This window comes from Apteryx mantelli, chromosome 4 (genome assembly GCF_036417845.1).
Source record: "Apteryx mantelli isolate bAptMan1 chromosome 4, bAptMan1.hap1, whole genome shotgun sequence".
In the NCBI taxonomy this organism is placed as follows: domain Eukaryota; kingdom Metazoa; phylum Chordata; class Aves; order Apterygiformes; family Apterygidae; genus Apteryx; species Apteryx mantelli.
This window is the reverse complement of record NC_089981.1, coordinates 50,686,077-50,705,750: the sequence shown is the minus strand read 5'-3', so window position 1 is coordinate 50,705,750 and position 19,674 is coordinate 50,686,077. Positions and strand designations below refer to the sequence as shown.

At 42.6% G+C, this 19,674-nt stretch overlaps 1 protein-coding gene across 1 annotated transcript in view; it reads left to right on the top strand.

Annotated features, from left to right (window-relative positions):
• Positions 1-15,117, top strand: part of TTC9 (tetratricopeptide repeat domain 9) — a 29,400-nt gene extending 14,283 nt beyond the window's left edge. The window contains exons 2-3 of the mRNA XM_013959202.2: positions 8,570-8,752; positions 13,995-15,117. Of these exons, the coding sequence (XP_013814656.2) occupies positions 8,570-8,752; positions 13,995-14,074 (263 nt within the window). The 3' untranslated portion in view covers positions 14,075-15,117. The remainder of the gene's footprint in view (positions 1-8,569; positions 8,753-13,994) is intronic.
• Positions 15,118-19,674: the final 4,557 nt, after the last annotated feature.

The window sequence follows — 19,674 nt, the reverse complement described above, 5'->3', positions numbered from 1 at the left end:
GTTTACTTCAGCTGGTGATCCGCTTGACTCCCCAGATCCTTTTCAGTAGAACTGCTCTCTAACCAATTGTTCCCCCTCTGTACTTACACAGTGGGATTTTCCCTGCCTAGTTATAGTACCTTTCACTTGTGCCCATTGAATTGCATCCTGTTCTTATTAGGACACTGCTCCAATTTGTGAGGGTCCTTCGGAATGCTAACCCTGTCTTCCAGCATGCTTTCAGCTCTTCACATCTTGGTGTTATCTGCAAATTGAAGAGGCAGTCTGTATTCTGTCATTTAGGTCTTTATTGAAAATACTGAATACCATGGAGTCTAGGACAGATCAGTGCAGAATCCTACTTAATATTATCTTCCACTTTGATAGTGAAGTTAAGCCTATTCACTTAGACTGTTCTCCTAAAATTTGCTTAAGAAAATGTCAGTAGAATTTGTCATTTGACTAGTGTCAAGGTATGTAACATCTACTGTTTCTCCTCTATCTTCAAGACTGATCACCCTATCACAGACTGAAATTAAACAGACATGTTCTGAGAGCTCACATTAGCTGTTACTTATCTCCTTTTTATCAGCCCTGTGCATTCCAAGGCTCTAGAAAGGATGGCAGTAGGCAGAGTCCTAGGGTGGGCTGCCAACCTCAAAAAGCCTGTACACAGACTCAGCAGCTCCTTTGAGAACTGCTAGATGAGAGTTTCCAGCCTTCTTCCTTACCTTAGATTTTTGCTTGGCCTTGCCAAACATCACCTGCAAGATGGCTGAAGTATCAATATACTTCATTCACTGCTGAAGTCTCTCTCCTGGGAAAGCTAATTGGTGCTATGAAGTCAAGGTCTCTCTTCTGGAGGAGATATGGAGGACTTTGGAGCAGCCAAGAAATGGAGTTGTCCATGCTACGTACCAGAAGGAAGACATAGCCAGGGAAGCAGAATGGGGAGGAACAGTCAGAATCTGTCTACAAATGGAGAGGCAGGCTGAGAAGAGGGGGACAGTGGCTTGGAAGAAGTGGCTCTCTTTGGGATCTCCAAACATTTGTGGATTCACACCTCATTTAGCATTAATCTCTCCCTACAGGGCGAGACAGTCTGTCATACAGTCTGGATTTTAATATTCTACATATTTCCCTCTATGCAGAAACATAGAGGCATATTTAGGCCTCTTTGGTACATGGAAAGGAATAAATGAGAGTGCCACTGGCTGAGAAGTTGTATGGTCATTCTAGTGTTCCCTTTTGATCCCATTAAGATTGTCCAGGAACTAAGAGTCAGCTGATCAGATTATTGCCAGACATTATCAAGCTGTCTGTAATTAGCTTCTTATTGGTGAGAAGCCAGGAAATCCTTTGTTTGCAAGCTTCGACTATAGAGAAAGAAAGGAAATATTTCATGGGAGAGATTGTTTGGAAACTGCAGATCCTAATTAGTGTCTCAGCCCTGTGGTGAAACTATATGTAGCATTTCTCTGAAAAACGATGCTTCTAAACATCCCATTTTGAGGAATGCTGGGTTACTTTCTTGAAAAGCCCAACACACATGGTGCTTAGTGCAGACATGGATGCTTCACAACCTCTGTTCTGTTGCCTTGGTGTAGGTTTCTTACATTCCCTTATCTTATACAGCTCCTTTCAGTGCCAATCAGGATTGAAAATTTAACACAGGTTAAAACATAGGTTTAAAATTGGGCTGTGCCATCCGCATGTTACCTGTGCAGTCTGTACACTCAAGACCAATAACCTCAACTTCAGGAAAATTTGGATCCAATTTCATTTAGTTAATTACATGTAGCATTACAAGAGTTCAGATCTTTTTATGCTGTACATTAAAACTACTGTAGTTTAAGTCCAAGATGACTTTTAGTCTAAGATAACCCTTTACATTTTCAGCATCATCTTATGAAACACATTAACTTGTTTATTTTAGAAATTAATTGTAATTTAAATTACTAACATACAGCTGAAATTTTCAATGTCATGTAGTGATGGTATCCCCTTTAATGCCTCCAGTGGACACCCTAAGCTCCATATGCTTGTTATAAAACGCCTGTTACACAGACTGCAGTGCACAGAGATTAATGATGCATCCATCAATGGCATGGTTAAGAGATTGCTGTCAATTCCAAAATAAGCATTTTTTTCTGGGATACTTTTATTGATGATTTTGTTATATCCCAATAATTCTTCTTCCCAAACACTTAAAACAAACCTTATCACTATCACGTTTTTTCTTCTCTGAGGAAGAGCATCACCATGAAGGATGACAATTCTTCTGAAATAACAGAAATATTACGAGACACTCCTAGTCTGCCCTATCATTGAGTCTTAAAGAGATGCCAGAACAAAGCCTGCTCAATGATACATAAAGGTCTTAATCATATGTCTGAATAAAACCCTGAAGCAGTTATATCAAAGCATCAATCATGTGTTTTCCAAAATAGAACTAGAGCAAGAATGTGCTCCATCTTCCTGCAGTTTAAACAGATTTTAGGTGAGCTGATGGTTTCTATACTTAGGGTGAGATTGTATCAGAAAGCAAAGTATTTTGCAGGATTAAATCATGGTTATTTCTGGGAATGACACTGTCAGTTTGTGAAATATACATTGAGTTTATAGTGGATAGAGCACCTAGCACTTTCTAAAGAGAGTAATAATCCACACATACACAGTTAACTTCCACTGGTAGAATCAAAAACAAACACAGTGGAAAAAGGACTATCCACTTCAGGTTTGGGCAGTAATCGATTTAGCTACTTCTCTCTGCCTGGAAACCAAACAAATATGCTCTTTTTCTCTTTTTTTTTTTAATCACTGGATGTTGTGGAACAGTCTTAGCAGCTTTGCTCACCTCACAGTAAACTCCTCAGTGAAAGTGAGCCAAATGCACTAATACATTTCTGGAAGGCAAATAAAATGTACCCTGGATTTTCAGTCTTTAAGGGATGGAAAACAAAGGTCATTTGGATTCAGACCCTTTTGCATAGGTACATATGAGCTGTTCAGCCACATGACTTAATTCCTGCATGGGACGCCTGTTGCAGTCTCCAGGGAATAATTGCAAAGGCTGTCTTTAAGGCATTGGAGATTAGTGGCCCTTGGTCAGTATAATCAACAGAGAAAAAGATAGTTCAGAGCAGGAATGTAATTTAGGCTAAATCATCTGCTAGAAGAGCTGTTGTGAATGCTCCTCTTTGTCCTCAGGCTAATTGCACTGTCTCTGCTGTGTCCTTAGCAACTTGTCCCAAACTCTTAACTTCAGCCCATGGCCAAGTCCTGTCCCCTCAGTAGACCTCCTCCCCACTCATACACCACTTCCCCACCCCAACAGTTCTGTCTGTGTCCTCACACAGCTCTCAGTCCCAGTCTTCTTGCCTTGCAAGTGTCAGTCTCCCTATTTTTCTGTCAAAGATAGGCAACCCAGGTCAGTTTGGTTTCCAGTTTCTGCTCTTTTTTCTTGTGACTAGTGAAGCAATAAGAGATGTTTATTGCTCTCTGCTTACATTTCCCAAACTAGACTGAATTGTGCCCGGAGTGGACAGAATATTAAATGGATTTGAGTACCTATTTCTAAGACACCTCTGTTGAGTACTAGATGCAGACTGGTTTTCTTTTTGGAAAATTATCAGTTGGCCAGCTATGCATTACTCTGGGGATGACAGAAGGCACCTGCTTGACACAAATAATATCTGCCAGATTTCAGTTTGCAGAGCCAAATGATGACAGGACACAAGACAAATCCAAATAGACAGTCACCAGAGATCTTTAACAAGGGAAAACTAAGATATGTTTCCTTAGCCTGCTTTTCAAAAGTACCTGAAAAGTTTGGACTGACATTTTCCAAAAACAGACATCAAAGGCGGACATCGCACACGGAAGATTTTAGTCCAGATACTTATAAGTCTTAACAAAGCTATCAGCAGCTGAAGTCTCTCCTACACAGGAAAGGCCCAGGCAATCTTATAAACGAGCAGTGCCCCCCATCTTACCTCAGTGACAGTGAACTGCAAACACAACTGGAGTTTGTGAAATAGGAACCTGCAATGTAAGATATTCCTGTAGGGCAAGGGCATTTACACCTCACAGAAAAGCAGCAAGTGTAATTCTTGTGATGACTAACACAATGCACTGAACCTATGCACATGCCACAGGGCAGGGATATGCTAACATTGTTTGCAAAGTAATTTGGTTCACTGTTAAGTGTTCTGTAGTGTGGATAGGACTTGAGCCTTGCTTACAGTGGAAATTTAGCCACTGGTATGTATAAACTGGGTCTGGAGGTTTGTTCTGGCATGCAGATTTATTCTCTGGCAAAAATGTAGAAAAAGCCATTGATATTTTTGTTCAGAAACTCCATGTTAAAACCCATACATCCTACTTCCAGACTTGGTTCTTAGCTCAGCCAAAATCAGAACCCAAAAGTTCAGGCCAAAATGGGGTATTTGCATAACCTGGAGAGGTTTCTCTGGTAAGATAACTGACTGCATTTTCAGTCAAGCTTAATTTTGAATGCTCAGAGAAGAGCTATAAAAGTGAAGAAAGCTGAAAAATGTGAGTTTTTTCAGTAAGAGACTCCAGGCACTTCCTTCACAGATTATTATACAGTGGCTTGATCAGAGTCTCAAAGTTCTGATGCAAGGACCAAACACAGGCTTTTCAAGGTAGCAGACAAAGGTGTAATAAGAACAAGTGGCTGGTAGTTGAAGCTAAACAAAGAAATAAAGTAGAAATGCAGCGCCATTTCTTAAACAGTGAGGGTAATTAACCTTTAGGAAAAAAGTGCTGTTTTGGATCCTTTCTCACTGGCAAGTGTCAAGCCTAGATGTCTTCCTAAAAGATAATCTGGAATTCAAATAAAATTAATTCAGGGTGCAATAAAGTAGAATCCCTAACCCTAAACTGCAGTGATTTTTCTCAAAACTTCCCACCATTGCTAACCACAGCTGCCAGCAAGAGTTAAAAGGTGTATGCGTATTTTGACTCTACAGGTCGTTTAACCTTTGTTTTGCCTAACCTTGTGCTGTACAGGGCCACACAAATTAGCTCTGACAATACCATTAGCTACAGGTACCAGGTCTGTACAGCATCTCTCAAACTTGCAACTGATGGAGCTGGCTAGCATAGATTCAGTCCAGGAATTAAGGGTTTAAGACTCTTCTTATGAGGCAAAACAGCCAAATTTCTTATTTCCTTGCTTAGACATAAAATTCAGTTGGGAAGAAGTGAAATGGGCAGAGACCCTCAATCGGAGCTAGCAGAAATAGCTGTCTTTTCCCCCTCCCCATAGCACAATTCACCCAGTGGTTTCAAAACGGCTTATGTTACAGCAAATAGGGACTTTTACCATATTGTGACATGTGCAATTTTAAATATTAGGAGTTACCTATTGTTCAAGCTCATAAGATAAATCGGTAGCAGACTGAGAATGATACCCAAGTATAATGGACTAACCATCACACACTGTGGGGGGAAAGGATACCCTAAATTCTGAGCTGGCGAAGTATAGCCACCAGATGCTGTATTACAACCATGGCAAGACCTATGGGAAATGGATGGCTATAGTTCTGCATCTGCAAGTAAAGGGCATCCTTCTAATCCCAGAGAACTATTAGAGATGGTGCTGCATGGGATCAAGCCCATTCAATTTCAAAAAAGCAGAAGAAGCAGCTGTATAAGCCTCCCTTAATTTGGTCTCTGAGTAAAGCCCTGTTCCTCAGAAGGATTCACTGGGGACCTATTATGAACAGAGAAGCAGGGTGATGAAGCATTTGATGTGGTAAACAAATGCTCCCAGCCAGAGCTGTATATGTCTGTTTAGGAAAACACATTTTCAAAACAATTCTTTTCTGACAGAATTAGATAGGAAGTACAAGGATTCCAGGCCTCTTCCATTTTTGACTGCTGAACTACTAACAGCTTCAATATTTTCATTAAATCACAGTCCATTAAGATCACCAAGAACTCCACCAAGAACTGAGAGCATGCACCTCAATATTTATAAGGGAGATGCTCCCTTCAGTTTCATTTAGGACAGAGTCACTTCAAATACTGGCTCTCCAAATGGCCTGCTCTTTCAACATAACTGTTTCCTGCACATCCATCTGCTCATTCTGTTAAGATAAAAATGCATCTATGCTACTAGCCATGTGGTACTGACTCCTCTCTGCTATGTGCATTAGTTACTAGGGATGCTTGTTAGCAGAATCTTTACCGTGAATGTGAGTCATAGAAAGAGCCCCTGGATATTCAGAAGCCCAGTTGGGTTTATGGAATTAGCAGGATTTGCAAGACTTTTTTTAAACCAATCTGTGAAGCAAGTCCAATATGAAATGATTGAGTTATATATACATGAATAGTCTGACTGCCTGTCATTTTCACAGAGTCATTTCTGTGACTGTAACTGGAAATACCAAGTAGTAAATAGAGAGACTGAAATCCCCCTCTAGTTGCTCTGAAAGGCAGCTTCACAGAACGTGAAAGGCTGGATCAGATTGTCAGCATGTAGGAAGCTCCTGCCACTGCTGTACATGCTACTGGTCAGTGGATAAACAAAAGAATCCAGTTTCCAGGGCTGTGAAGCCAGCAATAACTTTGCAGAGCCATTTTTTTTAATAGCTTTGAAAAATGAAGAAAAACAAGGCACAGTCATTTAAAGCTCTGTTAGAAACTGAGTCAGAAAAATCAATGTTTGACAAATAGAAAGGGACAAATTCTGGGTAAGGAAATGCTACTGAGCTTTTAGAAATATGTTTTCCAGCAGGCAATCAAATAGCTAGCAGCCAGGCACTTTTGAAAAACCTATGCATTTAATGGCAGGTGCTGTTAAACTGGATTGAAAGTCCATAATTAAAGCAAATGGGACAAAGATCTCTTTAGCAACTACATTGCTTCTCAACCAAATGTACCAGCAGTGAGGCTAGTTCTGCGGTCCTTGATCATCACATCTATCTCATCAATTCCCTGGTGGGTGAAAGCCTGTTGATGATTCTTTCAATTTAGATATCTAAGCTTTAAATATGTACTTGAGTTAGGAATGTATTCTATGTTAACTGATCATAGAATCTTAGACTAATTTAGTTTGGAAGGGATCTCTGGAGGTCAAGGCCAGCCTTCTGCTCATGAAGTGTAAAGGGAGATACAGAGAGGGTACATGGCTTGCTTTAGGGGTACAGGGAAAGGTATTGAATTTCTGACCGAGCATCATATCCTCTCAGCTGCAGGCTGCAGTTACCATGCAAAAAATTAAGTCTGGCTGTTCACTGGTGACATCTGAACTGTGAAGACTTGGATTTCCAGGAGTGGTGAATTTCCTTGCCAGAGATGCACTGAGTAACACCACCTGCCATGGGAGTTTTCTCTCCATGCCCTAGCACTTAATAATGCCAGCCTCTGAGCTGATCCTGGCAGTGTGAGAGACATCCCCCCCTTCCCCTCCCCCCCCCCAAAAAAAATCGTGTCATTCCCAAAGTTGTCTTGGGTTGCAGCACCAGAAGGGCATGTTGACAACACAGCTTTCTTCATTCCTCCAAAACTGTGACCGCAATGCATCCTATTCTTGCTGATGTTCCCCAAGATCCTTAACGCCCAACAAGCATAAAGAAGTTTATCCTATCAGAGTAAGCACTAAAGTAAGCCATGAAGGTACTTCCAGCATGCTGGCTTACCAAGTCCAGGGGTTTGTCTCCTGTTTAAACTCACTGCCAGCAAGGGTGTTTCTAGTTCTTAGTGAAGACAAAGCTGCAAAGCCTGTCTCAAGGAACTCCCCTTTCCCCCTATGTCACTCCTAGTCGTGGGAAACTCACTGCAAGGATTTGCTTTAGCTCCTTGACATTATGCAAGAATTCCCCTTTAGAACACAGAATCCTCAGCACGCTATTTCTTCACAGTTGTTTACCTTTTTCTTTAGGAAGTCAGCTGAACTGACCTCTTGTGATGAACTTTTGTTGAAATATTTGCAAAAAGCACACAGCCTAGCACATTTTTTTCACTGTGCTGTCGCTCCAGGTGTCTGTTTGCTAGCAGCACATTCCAACAGAGCAGAGTCCTGTGTTACTTCCTTTAGCAAAGCTTCACATCAGAACTCCTGGATAAAAGGCATTTATATGTTATCTGTAAATCTAACAGCCTTGGATCATTAAACCCATTACAGAAATTGATCAAATTAAGTCTCTTCTTCCCTTGTCGATGTCTGTTTGTTTGCTGACCTTTTGCCCTTTCCTGAGATCCAGCCCTCAGTCTGACAAGTGATGTTACTACAAACACAAAGCCAGTCACTGCCATTAGATCGTATGGAGTTCCAGTTCTGTGGAGGGAAGTTTATATTCTTGCTGTCTTCCCCCAATCCCCCAGAACAAACAATCCCTTCACTTTGGAATGCCAAAAATAAAAGCATCGGTATTTAAATTGTGAACAATTGAATTTGGGAAACAAACTATATGACTGCAGCCCTTTCTGAATCGTGAATCTGAGTCATTTCCCTCACCTAAGCTGTTCTCTTCCCCATGCAGATTGCAGGAGCGGGGAGGAATACAGCAGTAACATTTCCTGCTCTGTCTCTCTCCCTCCCTGTTCTCATCTCTTGCAGCCTGCCTGCTCCAAGCTGAGCTGGTGAATTATGAGCGTGTCAAGGAGTACTGCCTCAAAGTGCTTCAGAAAGAAGGAGAGAACTTCAAGGCGCTCTATCGATCAGGAGTTGCATTTTACCACCTGGGTGACTTCAACAAGGCACTCTACTACTTGAAAGAGGCAAGAGCCCGCCAGCCAACAGGTATGGGGAGTGAGAATGTGACTTTGTATTGAGAGCTTTTGCATTTCTTTTCACTAGGCTTTGTCTGTGGTTTGATTTCATTGATTTCCACAGAGATGAGTATGACTCATTGTGTCCTTAGTTGTACTTCTCTTCAAGAATTCTCTAGTAGTGCAGCAAGTTTGCAATGACAGTGCCTAAAGATGTTAGCTATTAACTACTGCAGAGACTGCAGCAGAACCTGGAAGATAACAGTACTGCTGAAATGCCATCCTTGTGGAGGGGATTCTACCTCTCTTTCCTTCCCTATTTTATTTTTGAAGAAAGCAGGATGGGGAAACATGCATCTCTAACATTACATTTCCTGAATCTTCAAGAACAATTTTTTTCCCCTTAGCAAAAGCAGAAGACTATTTGTAGACCCTAACAGTCATGCCTTCCACCATCTCTTTACTAAAGAGTGTTTTTCTTTGATCAAAGACATCGACACTTATGCACAAAGCATTTGTCAGAAAACACGCTTCAACTTTTACCATGAAAAAAATCACTTCCCTGTTCAAGTATCCCTCATCCATGTGTCCAAAACAATAGAAATAATTTTGGGACCACATAGAAATTATATATTCAAACAACTTAGCCCTGCCAGAGCAACTACCTTTATGCTGATCTACCCAAATTCAGAAGGGGAGCGGAAGGCAGCAACGCAGAGACAGTGCTTTTGTTCTCAAAGGACTACAGAACTCCCTAATAGGGAGATAAAGCCACACTATTTTTTAAATCATTTCTGTTAAAACAAAGGAAGCTTATAATAGTCAAAGAAAAGTTAAAGGATCATGAGAAAACAAAATAAAAGCAACGTGCAAATGAAGCCCCACAGAGCAGCTCTTCCATCTGCACCTGAGTAGAGAGTTGTGAACTCGACATGAAAACAGGCAGGAGTCTTGGGCCCTGGCAGAGGCAGTGGACCTGATATTCTTTGAACTAGAGGAGGCAAAAGAGGCTGCTAAAGCTGGCTGTGCTTGATGTGCTACAGGGATTGGCCCTGCTGGGCTTCTGAAGTGAGTGTGTCCTGAGGAAGCATCAGACAGGGTGCACTTAGAGGTGTACTGAGTGCTGGGATTTCATTGCTCTTCCATCTCCCATAAGGCTTCCTGGTTCCATCTGCCATGCTTGGCCCAGGGCTCTGGGCAGTCTGACAGCACAGCTGTGCACACCACACCAGCTCAGCAAATGTGCTTAAAAGCTCAGTTTAGCCTATTTAGTTTACAGTATGCCCTTCTGCTTTCAGCCCTTGACAGAGCCAGGAAATTGAGAAGCTTATGAAAAAGAACAGTTGCAGGAAAATACAAAGTTATCCTAACCTTGAGATTCTGACTAGGCTCAGATGTGCAAAAGTCATTTTAGTTGAACTGCTTTGTTTCCATTTTTATAATATGTATTTTTGTGCTTTTTTTCCCCCTCCAGTGATAGTATTTATTTGGTGTCCGTTATTGCTTCTTAAAATAAATACTAATGTATTCAACAGCAATAGCTTCAAATACCACCGCTTGCTGCAAAGATGCATCAGAAACTGTCCCTGAAGGCCCTTAATGTACACAAAAAACAGTTCTGGCCTTCAACTCTGCATCACAAACCCATCCCTGTTATTGTTACACCATATGGAGCCATTGTTCTGCTGTAAGTTTTAAGATTATTGAAAACTTAACTGGGGATTTGGGGGAAAGAAGTGAATATATACAGTAAGAAAGGATGGGGCTGTTAAGACACAGTAGAAGGGATTGGGTAACACTAACGAGAATTACAATGTGACCTGGAAAAACTCAGCGTCCCCAGTTTCAAAGTCTCTATCTGCAAAATATGATCATTTTTCTTTATATGATGTTTTGCTAGGCTCACTGGTAAAACACTTGGTTATTATTACAGTCAAGTTCTGTGTGTTCTCTTTTTCTAATAAGGAACATTTTTGGCACAAATCGCTGGCAGTTATTCTCTTTGGTGGGGGGAATTTTAAATAGTAAAGAGGAATTAGCTAGCAAAGGGTTTTACTATTCTGAAGGTCTGTCAGCACAGCAAATCCCTGATGGCTATTTACGGTTTGTCAAAGGTAAGAGTTGGATTTGGCCAGATTTCTCACTCTACCTCCAAACAAACAAAAAAAAATCACCAAAGTAGATGGCAATTACACAAGATAATTATATAACACTCCTTACTAAGGAACATCTTGGAAACAGAGAGGAAAGCCACTGTTAAGTCGTGCAAAGTGTACATGCAACATTCCGTGAACTGTGTCCAGAGGGTGGTACAGCATGTAACAGTGAACTTTAGCAGCCAAACATACACCTTACCTTCAAGCCTTGTTCAGTTTGTTCCCACTGATCTGGCCACATCATCAAGGTAACTACTTACTGGGTTTGAAAATGGACTATCTGTTGACCTGGTAACATCAAACACCAACAATTAAGCTCTGTTGGCCCTGCTCTGAAAACTCATATTCCAAAAACATATGAACTGTAAGTACAAGCCAGATTTCCCATGCTGCATACAGCAGGCTCACAATTAAGTCCAAGAGCTGGCTTCATGAGCACTTGTGACTTATGTACTGGGAACTAAAACCAATTCACAGTCTATCTTCATGGCACATAAACAACTATATGAAAGCTAAAGGGAGAAGCACAAATATCCTTTAAAACTGCACGAGGCCACTCTGTGTGGGGGCGCAAGCACAGTGCTAAGAGCCAGCAGACTTGTGTTCTGATTGCGGCTTTGCCAGTAAGTCCCTGGGTAAGTTCAACCCAGTCACCTGAGTTGTCCTTACCTACGATTCTCACATCAGTGAAAGGGGATCATTTCTTCCTCACTGAGAGATTAGGATCCCCTTTTCATTAAAAACTTATATTTAGCTTTGAAATACTCCTGCAGACAGGACTAGAATTATGCAGTATTATTTGGTGAAAAAGACTTGAGAAAGACAGGGCTCCATTTCTTCTGTAAATAAAGTTATGTTCATTATTTTTCTTCAGTAAAATAGTGGCCCTTAAAAAGGAAGCAAAACATGTCAAAACTTGCCTGGGAGATTGTTAGCTAACCTGCAATGAGAGCTTCTCCTGCCTTCTACTGGGCTACACCTTGTTTTGCTCCTGGCTCCCCAGGCATGTGGAAATTTCTCAGGTGAGTGAAGTTGTGCCATAAGCAGCTACCTCCCTTACACCCAAGCTAAAGGGAGCTGACAACCTTTCATTGCCTAATTATATACTGAACCCCACCTCCACACCCCCTTCTTGGCCAGGCATCAAGTCCCTGCAGGCCCAGGCAGGCGTGAGTTTCTGACATGCCTGCTCAATTATCACTTATCACCTGCACTGGGCAAGCACTCAAAGTGTGAAAGGATGCTTACCCGTGCTGTAACCCATCAAATCCTGAAAGGGTAAAGGACAGAGAGATTTCAGTGAGGGGCAGGCAGTACAGCTGGACTCTGGATTTGGATATGATCTCTGCCTTTCCAGAACTGGGAATTAGCCCCCTTCCTGGTGTGCTCACTAATTTTATTCTAGGCCTGAACTTCAGAGCCAGTCCCTCAGTTAAACTTCTTCACTCCTGAAAGCTGTTTAACTAAAACCCAATCCCAGTTTAGAAGAACCTCCTTTAAAATTTGTTAGACTGGTATGCAATGCTGGTGCATTAACAGCACAGAAGGCTGAAGCACTTTATCTAGTGCAAACAACTGCAGAACTCCTTGTCTTTCCTCATTACAAATGTCCAAAGCAGGACAAGTAACTTCATCACTGAATCCCACCCTCTGAACTGAATAGGAGGATGCAGCTGAACCTGCAGTAGAGAAACCCATCTCACCAGAGACAGCTTGAGAAGTCACAACATTGCCACAGCCCACAGCTGCCCCATTACATGTTTGCTGAGAGCTCTGTGATAAGGGAAATTGAGCTGTCTCCTGTTGTCTGAGCTCTGACTGAGGGCACATCCAAGGTTTCCCCTTCTCATTTTTACAGGAAACTTTGCACTGACAACTCCATCAATGGATGCAAAACCCACACTTGCTAGCACTGGACATGTTAGCAATTACTTGCCCTTCTCTTTGCAAGCTCAACCACTTCTCATTCCCAAGCTGGTGTGGGAATAAGTATTGGCTGGATGATGACAAGATTGCCAGTGCCCTTTAGATTGGTTTCTGAGGATCTCATAATTTAGATAGACCAATCTGACCCTGGTTGGCCTTCTGAGTAAGGCTGTGAACAGAGAACCGTTTTTACATTATGTATCAATGAAAATGTTTTTTTTGCTTGCTTGCTTCCAACACCACATAGCTTTTGCCACTGTGTGGATGCCATGCAGGTGGAAAGTCACCCTTGTGATAGTACATTAACAGGATTCAAGGAAGGACTGACCATGACTGCAGAAACATGAGGTCTCTCTTGGGATATGTAATTAGGCAGATCAACCTATGCTTCAGGGTGAACAGGGTCCCTCACTGCTAGGGCCCCACTGGAGGTAAATAAAATGCACCTGTTCTATGTAATGTATTAATGCACTGTTAGGAAAAAGAGGGCTCAATTTACCACCTCCATAATACTGGGATGTCAGAGCTCTCTGCAAACTGATGAAACAGTTCTCTGTCCCCAGGAATTTCACTAGACAAGATAGACAAGGCAATATGCAGTATACAGCATATGACAAAAATAAAGATATGGACTGTCATGGTGGAAGGATTCCCAAATATGAGCTTTAAGGAGAGCAAGGTTATGAAAAGAACATGAAGGAAGCTCTTCCCAATTCAACTGATCATGGAAAAAAGTGAGAAGGGTGGAATAGGATGTAAAAGGAATAAGCGGGCAAAAAGTCAGAGCATAAATGTATGCAAGATGCTTGTAGGGTCTTGAATATAGGCACTGAGAGAAGGGAAGCCAGTGGAGGAGCTGTTCCAGAAGAACAGGCAGGGATGACCTGGATAGTTGGAACTGTGTGTATTCAACTGTGGTGACCATGAATAACCAGGGAGAAGGCAAAAGCTGGCTGATCTGAGGATGTGAGCAACAGAGATGGTGAGCTCAGACCAGACCAGGTCCTCCAAAAACAAAGCAGCAAGATTTGATTCAGAGCCCCTTCTCCCTTGGGCTGTTCCTGAAGGCAGCGCTGGAGTCATGCTACTCCCAAGGAACAGAAGATACGCAGGTGCATATGTGGCAATGTGTCTGTCTTTCACAGGGAGTTGTAACCACTGTATGTGTATGTGTGTGCTCTTTCCCTGCAGATACCAATGTCATACGATATATCCAGCTGACAGAGATGAAGCTCAGCAGATGTTCCCAGAGAGAGAAGGAAGCCTTGTGAAAATGAAGCTGCTTCAGCTGAAGTGCCCAAAGGGGAACATTTCCTTCCTAGAAGCCCATTTGGTGGATTTTCCTGTTTGCTCTGCCTCATCCCCATCTCCATCCATCCAATTTCCCTTGCTCTTCATTGAATCCCAGTTCTGAAAGAAGAAACTCAGACACTGGACATGGCTGCTTGCCAGCCATGGTAATATCCCTTCCCCTTTTCAGGAGAGCACAGTGGCTACATCCAGCCTTGTTCCAAGATAGTGTCATACACGCAGTGTAGGCAGTGCTGGGGACCTTTCTGGTCCTGAGCTGACTGCTTATTACCTTAGGGAAGCAACCCCCAGACAACTACTTCCTGACCAGGCAAGTTGGAGACAAACAGTTTCTACTGTGAGTGATCACTGGAGCTTGGAAGAGCTAAGAAACCAAGAAAGCCACTGATCATTTCGCAGGGGTTAACAAATGCCTTTTTACCATCAGTGCCCTCTGCCTGCTTCTCCAGTGCTGTGTTACCAGTCTCCAGTGAGAGCTCACATGCTCCCAGTCTAATGCCAGTGAAACTGTTTCTAAACATCCTCTTAATTAAAGCACAGACCACCCTACAACAGCCCTGAAGAGCTGTCCCAGTGCCAGAAGAGAAGGCTGTGGGGGTACCACAGAATGCTGAACAAACTGTGAAAGCACGGTGTACAGTATGAGGGAAAACTGTGAAATTCATTAAAGGCAAATAAAAATTATGAATAGGCAACAATTCCAGGCATTGCTTTTAAAAGGAACCTCCTGGAATCCCAGTATCCAGAGAGGCAACATGGGGTGGGGAACAAGGAATGTCTCCATTCTTGTATTGGCTCTGCCAATGCCTTGCTGTGTGGTCTTGGGCAAGTCACTTAGCCTCTCTGTGCCTCAGTTTCCCCATCTGTACACTGGGGATAATAATACCTCCCTACCTTGCAGGGGTGTTGTGAGGATCTATTAGTTAATGTTTGTAAGTAACATTATAGTGATGTACAGTGCTAAGTGTTATTAGTACATTGGATTGAGGTCTTGATTCTCCCACTTTGTGTTGGTGCTTCCTGTGTCCTGTTTCTTCTTTTTAGAGAGCATGCTGCTGAACAAGAGCAGGGCAGAATCAACATCTTTGGAACCTATTTCAGTAGTCCATAGGGTCTGTTTAGACCTGTTCTAGCAGTTTGATCACTTCTAAGAGTTAAGGCTCCTTGGCTCAAGGGTCCTTTTCTGAAACTGCCAGTAATGGAATCAGAAAGTGACACAAACACATCTCCAGTGTGACGCACTTCTCCCCCACAGTGGCCAACATGGAAGTGCTCCCAGTTGCAGGGTAAATGTGAGTGGTGTCAACTCATGGTGGTCAGTTTGAAGTGAGTGTGCCCAGAGATACTTCACTTAGTCCTCCACTGAAACATGGAAACTGAATCACAGAAAGCAGAAAGTTCAACACTTGACTGAAGGTTCAGTCAAGTACTGTGTGTTCTGGTCTCAGTGGATGTGGTGTCTGCAGACAGTTGGCTATAGCATCCCCTTCCAGTTGTGGTATCTTGCCACATTTTTTTCTGTCCAAAAGCTGAAAGAGTTGATAAAAGAAACACCAAGAGAAAAGGCAGATCTTTATCATGGTCTCTTAAAAAACTGAAGTTATTTTCTTTAGTTCAGGGACACATCCAGTCCACACTGGTGGTGGAGGAGAGACTGTCTTAAAAGTGTTGCATAAATCTCTGAGGTAAGATGGATCCACATCAGCTGTGTGAAGTTCATATCTGGGACAGCACCAGGAACTCATGTTCATCAGCCTGATGGCTGTGCAGGTACTGTGAAGGAAAGGGTTGGGTATTGGAGGCAGCACAGTCACCCTCTTTAGATGGCCCACAGTTCATAGATCTGTGCCTGACATAACAAGCACCTCTGCCCACCACCACCCATGGCTAATGAGGCTACAGCTGGTGATAGGACAATATTTGGTTTAAGGACAGAGAGGACAAATGAGAGAAGTTCTGTAAATGACCATAAACTAAAATAGAAAAACAGGTTAGGCAGAGGTGTTCTTGAGTGCACTTAAGGTGTATGTGGTGCTGTATAAAGCGCACAGATAGTAAGATTTTTCTTCTCAGATACATGTAAACTTCCATGTCCTAAATACATCACAGCACACAGCAAATTCAAGTAGAGGTGAGTCCCCTTTATTTCATATTGCTGATGACAGTTCACTCCCCAGCTGCGTGTCTTGCGTCACTGGGGGTGAAATGAGGATTCATCCTGCAGGCATGCAAGAGGAAAGGACACCATCCACACAAACAGTCTCTGCCCCAGGAAAGCTCAGGCAAGCAGAGGCAGGCTTGTCACTCATGACCTTAATGTGAGAGAAAGGGCATTTTCCAGTCATTGGGGATATATGTCCATGGCGTGTCACTTTGTCTGGAAACAATTTCAGGTCTAGCAATGGCCAAAATGACATGCTATCACCCCATCAGTGCCATGTATGTGTTAATGCAAAAAAGGCAAAATATACCAAAATACAGTCTCCTCAGTTCTCAGCCTCCTTCCCCCAGGGGCACTCTAAACTGTGGGGGAAAGTGTGTGAATGTACATATGGACAAGACCTCAGAGAGCCTCCAGTGAGTACACAACCTATTATCTGCATGAAATGGTTGCCCTTATGTACATTGACAATGAGGATAACTCTAACCAGTGCACACTCACAGCAGAGGCTGGACAGAGAAGGTTTCCAAAGAGAAAACAGACTCAAGGACTGTTTTGGCAACTATGTAGCAATTATATTTTTCCACGGTGACAAAGAACTTGAGAGAAACATGGTCAAAACTCCAGCTGGGGGCTCTGCACATCTCAATGGGCAAGACAGCAGCAATGCTACCAAAGCCAACAGAGTTCCTGTGGACTGTGCTTTCCCCACAGAGGCCAGCCATGCCTTGCATTATGAACCATCCCAGCACAGTTTGCAGTCTAATTGGAAAGATATTGTGCAGACACATCACCACCTCTACTGCATGTGTTGAGGGAGTGTGGAAGAACCTTGGAAACTTCCTAAAAGTCTTTGACATCCAGTACAGGAAGGGACTCTTCAGCTGTAGAGGAGCAAGACCCTAAAAGAACATGGCCAAATTTATCTCTTGGCCGCTGCTGAATTTAAGAATACCCAAGGGAGAAACTGGTGGTTTCATCCAAGAACTGCATTACCAGGAAACTTCTAAAAGAGTGAAATAAGGATCAACCATAAAGGGGAGAACCTAGTATCAAGAAAATCTTACCCTCAGAAATCTTACTATGGGCAGGTGAAAAAAAAATGCTCATGATCCTCTCTATATGTTGGTGAAGCAGTTGGCTGTAAAGTGCACTCACAAGAACTAACAAACAGCTCCTGCTGTTAGGTCCCAGGGTTATTTTATAATCAAAGAGATATTTGAAGAAGGCTTAGCTAAGTGCCATACTAAGAACCTGGTCCGATTTCCTGTACAACTAGTGGACTGTTCTTCATTATAAACATGGATTTTTTCTTACAGGATTGGGGCAAGAGTGATTTAAACTTGACAGTCATTCAGCAGCAGGGCAGAAAGATAAAATGAAGACTTCAGTGAAACGGTCACCATAAATCACATAAAGCTAGGCTGAGAAGTAGGAGAAGGAAGGTGGGCTTCTGCATCAAGAGATGGGCTAGTTTCTAAAAGCAGAAATGTGTTGGTTAGGCTGATGTAATGATAATCACATCTCACATCAGTAAGAGGGTTGAGGCCCATGTGTCCATCAAGAGCCTCAAAGTCTAATAGAGTTACACACCTCTTCCAGTGAGCAGTCCTTAACAGCTGGCTGTGGAGGTGTGGGTAGAGGGCTATCCCTTCCCACCTGATTTACCCAGTTGCTGTTGTAAGGAGTTTGTAACACCATGAAAAGACAGAGAAGTACACTCTATTGAAGGTGGTGCTGGTCCACTACAAATTGGAGGTATTTTTCTGTGGAGCAATCAAATGACAGTATGAGACTCCACATCCTGAAAGCCAAAACAAGGATATGAGGCTCCAACTCAGCTTGATGGTATGTGTGTATGCCCCCAACATGCAGAATATAGGAGGAATGAGCACATGCCCCTCCAGGCACGTAGAGTATTAACTAACCTAGAGTACTAACCTCCAGTTACCTAGAGCTAAACTGTTTCCAGTGCAGTGAAAATAACTGTACACATCCCATGTATATGTGCATACAGGTCACACCTTGCAAAGGCAAACCACAGTTGTTCCCGTTTCACCTCACATGCAAAGTACTAGCTCTTTTGAAGTGAGTCCATTCACTCATCGCATATGAAAATAGGAGGAAGAAAATGGCATGGCAGAAGTTTGGCAGAGCAGTAGGAAGGCTGACAGCAAGCAAGAGCTGAGGGCAAAATGAGAGAGAGCCGATCATGGGATGCAAATTACAAGCCAAACCTAGGCTCATGGATAGAATGAGAATTAAACTAGAAAAAAAACTAACCAAAAGCATAGTCAAACTATTTGCAGTTAATAACAAGACCCAGTTTTAATTGGCAGGATACACAGCAGGAAGAAGGGCAGCAAGATTAGAGGTGATTTTCCAAGGGCAAAAGAGGGAGAGACTTCCTTCCTTCAGCACAATCATTTTTTGAAGTTTCAGAAGGAGAACACAAACACATGCTGGTGCAGAGTTTTCCCGAATATGTGTTAACCATCACAGTTGGTAAAAGTGGCCTGAACAAGATGGAGGTCTTCATTTAAATTAAAAAGAGGGCGTGACTGGTTTTCAGAATTCATTTGAAGGCAAAGTGAATCCAGGAACCCAGAAGATGAAGAGTAAGATTTCAAGTGCTAAGTAATCCCCTAGCAGTGCATCTCCATTTTGCCCTCCCAGAATTTCTCCATCAGTTTCATTTGTATACGTGTTCTCGCCAAACTGCAGCACAGCTGGCCCAAAAGTAGCTGTATTTTAGCAGTGGTTCATGTGAGATCTCCAGGTGCTTTTTTGGCATTGTTTTTTTTTATGCTCAATCCCTTGATCGCTCTCTTTTCCATTTCTTTTTCTGGCAGGCAGCAGGAGAAGGGAAGGGGGAGAGTGGGTGCTGGACAAGGGGGAAATCAAACCAAATTCACACAGGACCCCCTGACTATTCCTCTTTTCTGCTTGTTTTTTCACCTTTGCTTCTGCACCCTGAAGTACCCTGATGTTTCTCCTGAGTTTCTACTGTGAAACTCCATGCTCTGTGCAGTAGTTTAGAGGCTTGGGCAGGGATTATTTAAATAAGGAGGAACGGTGGTAGGCCAACGTGCCACCCGGATGGGATCTTTGGGAGGGTGCAGTGAATTAACAGGTTCATTAAGACTATCCATGGATTTGCATAACCAATTAGTAGGACTTTGTATCACTGCAGGTGGCATGAGATGGTTTCCAGAGATTGTTCTGAGTGGATCTTCTTAAGAGTTGCTGGGTTATTAAATGCTGCAGGCTATACTAGCATACTAACAGCCTCAACACTACCTCAGTGAAGGTGAAGAAAAGATAGGATACCCTCCCGGCTGCATGAATCCTCTCATAGCTACCATTTAAGATAGGTAAATTCATAGATACCTGATAAGA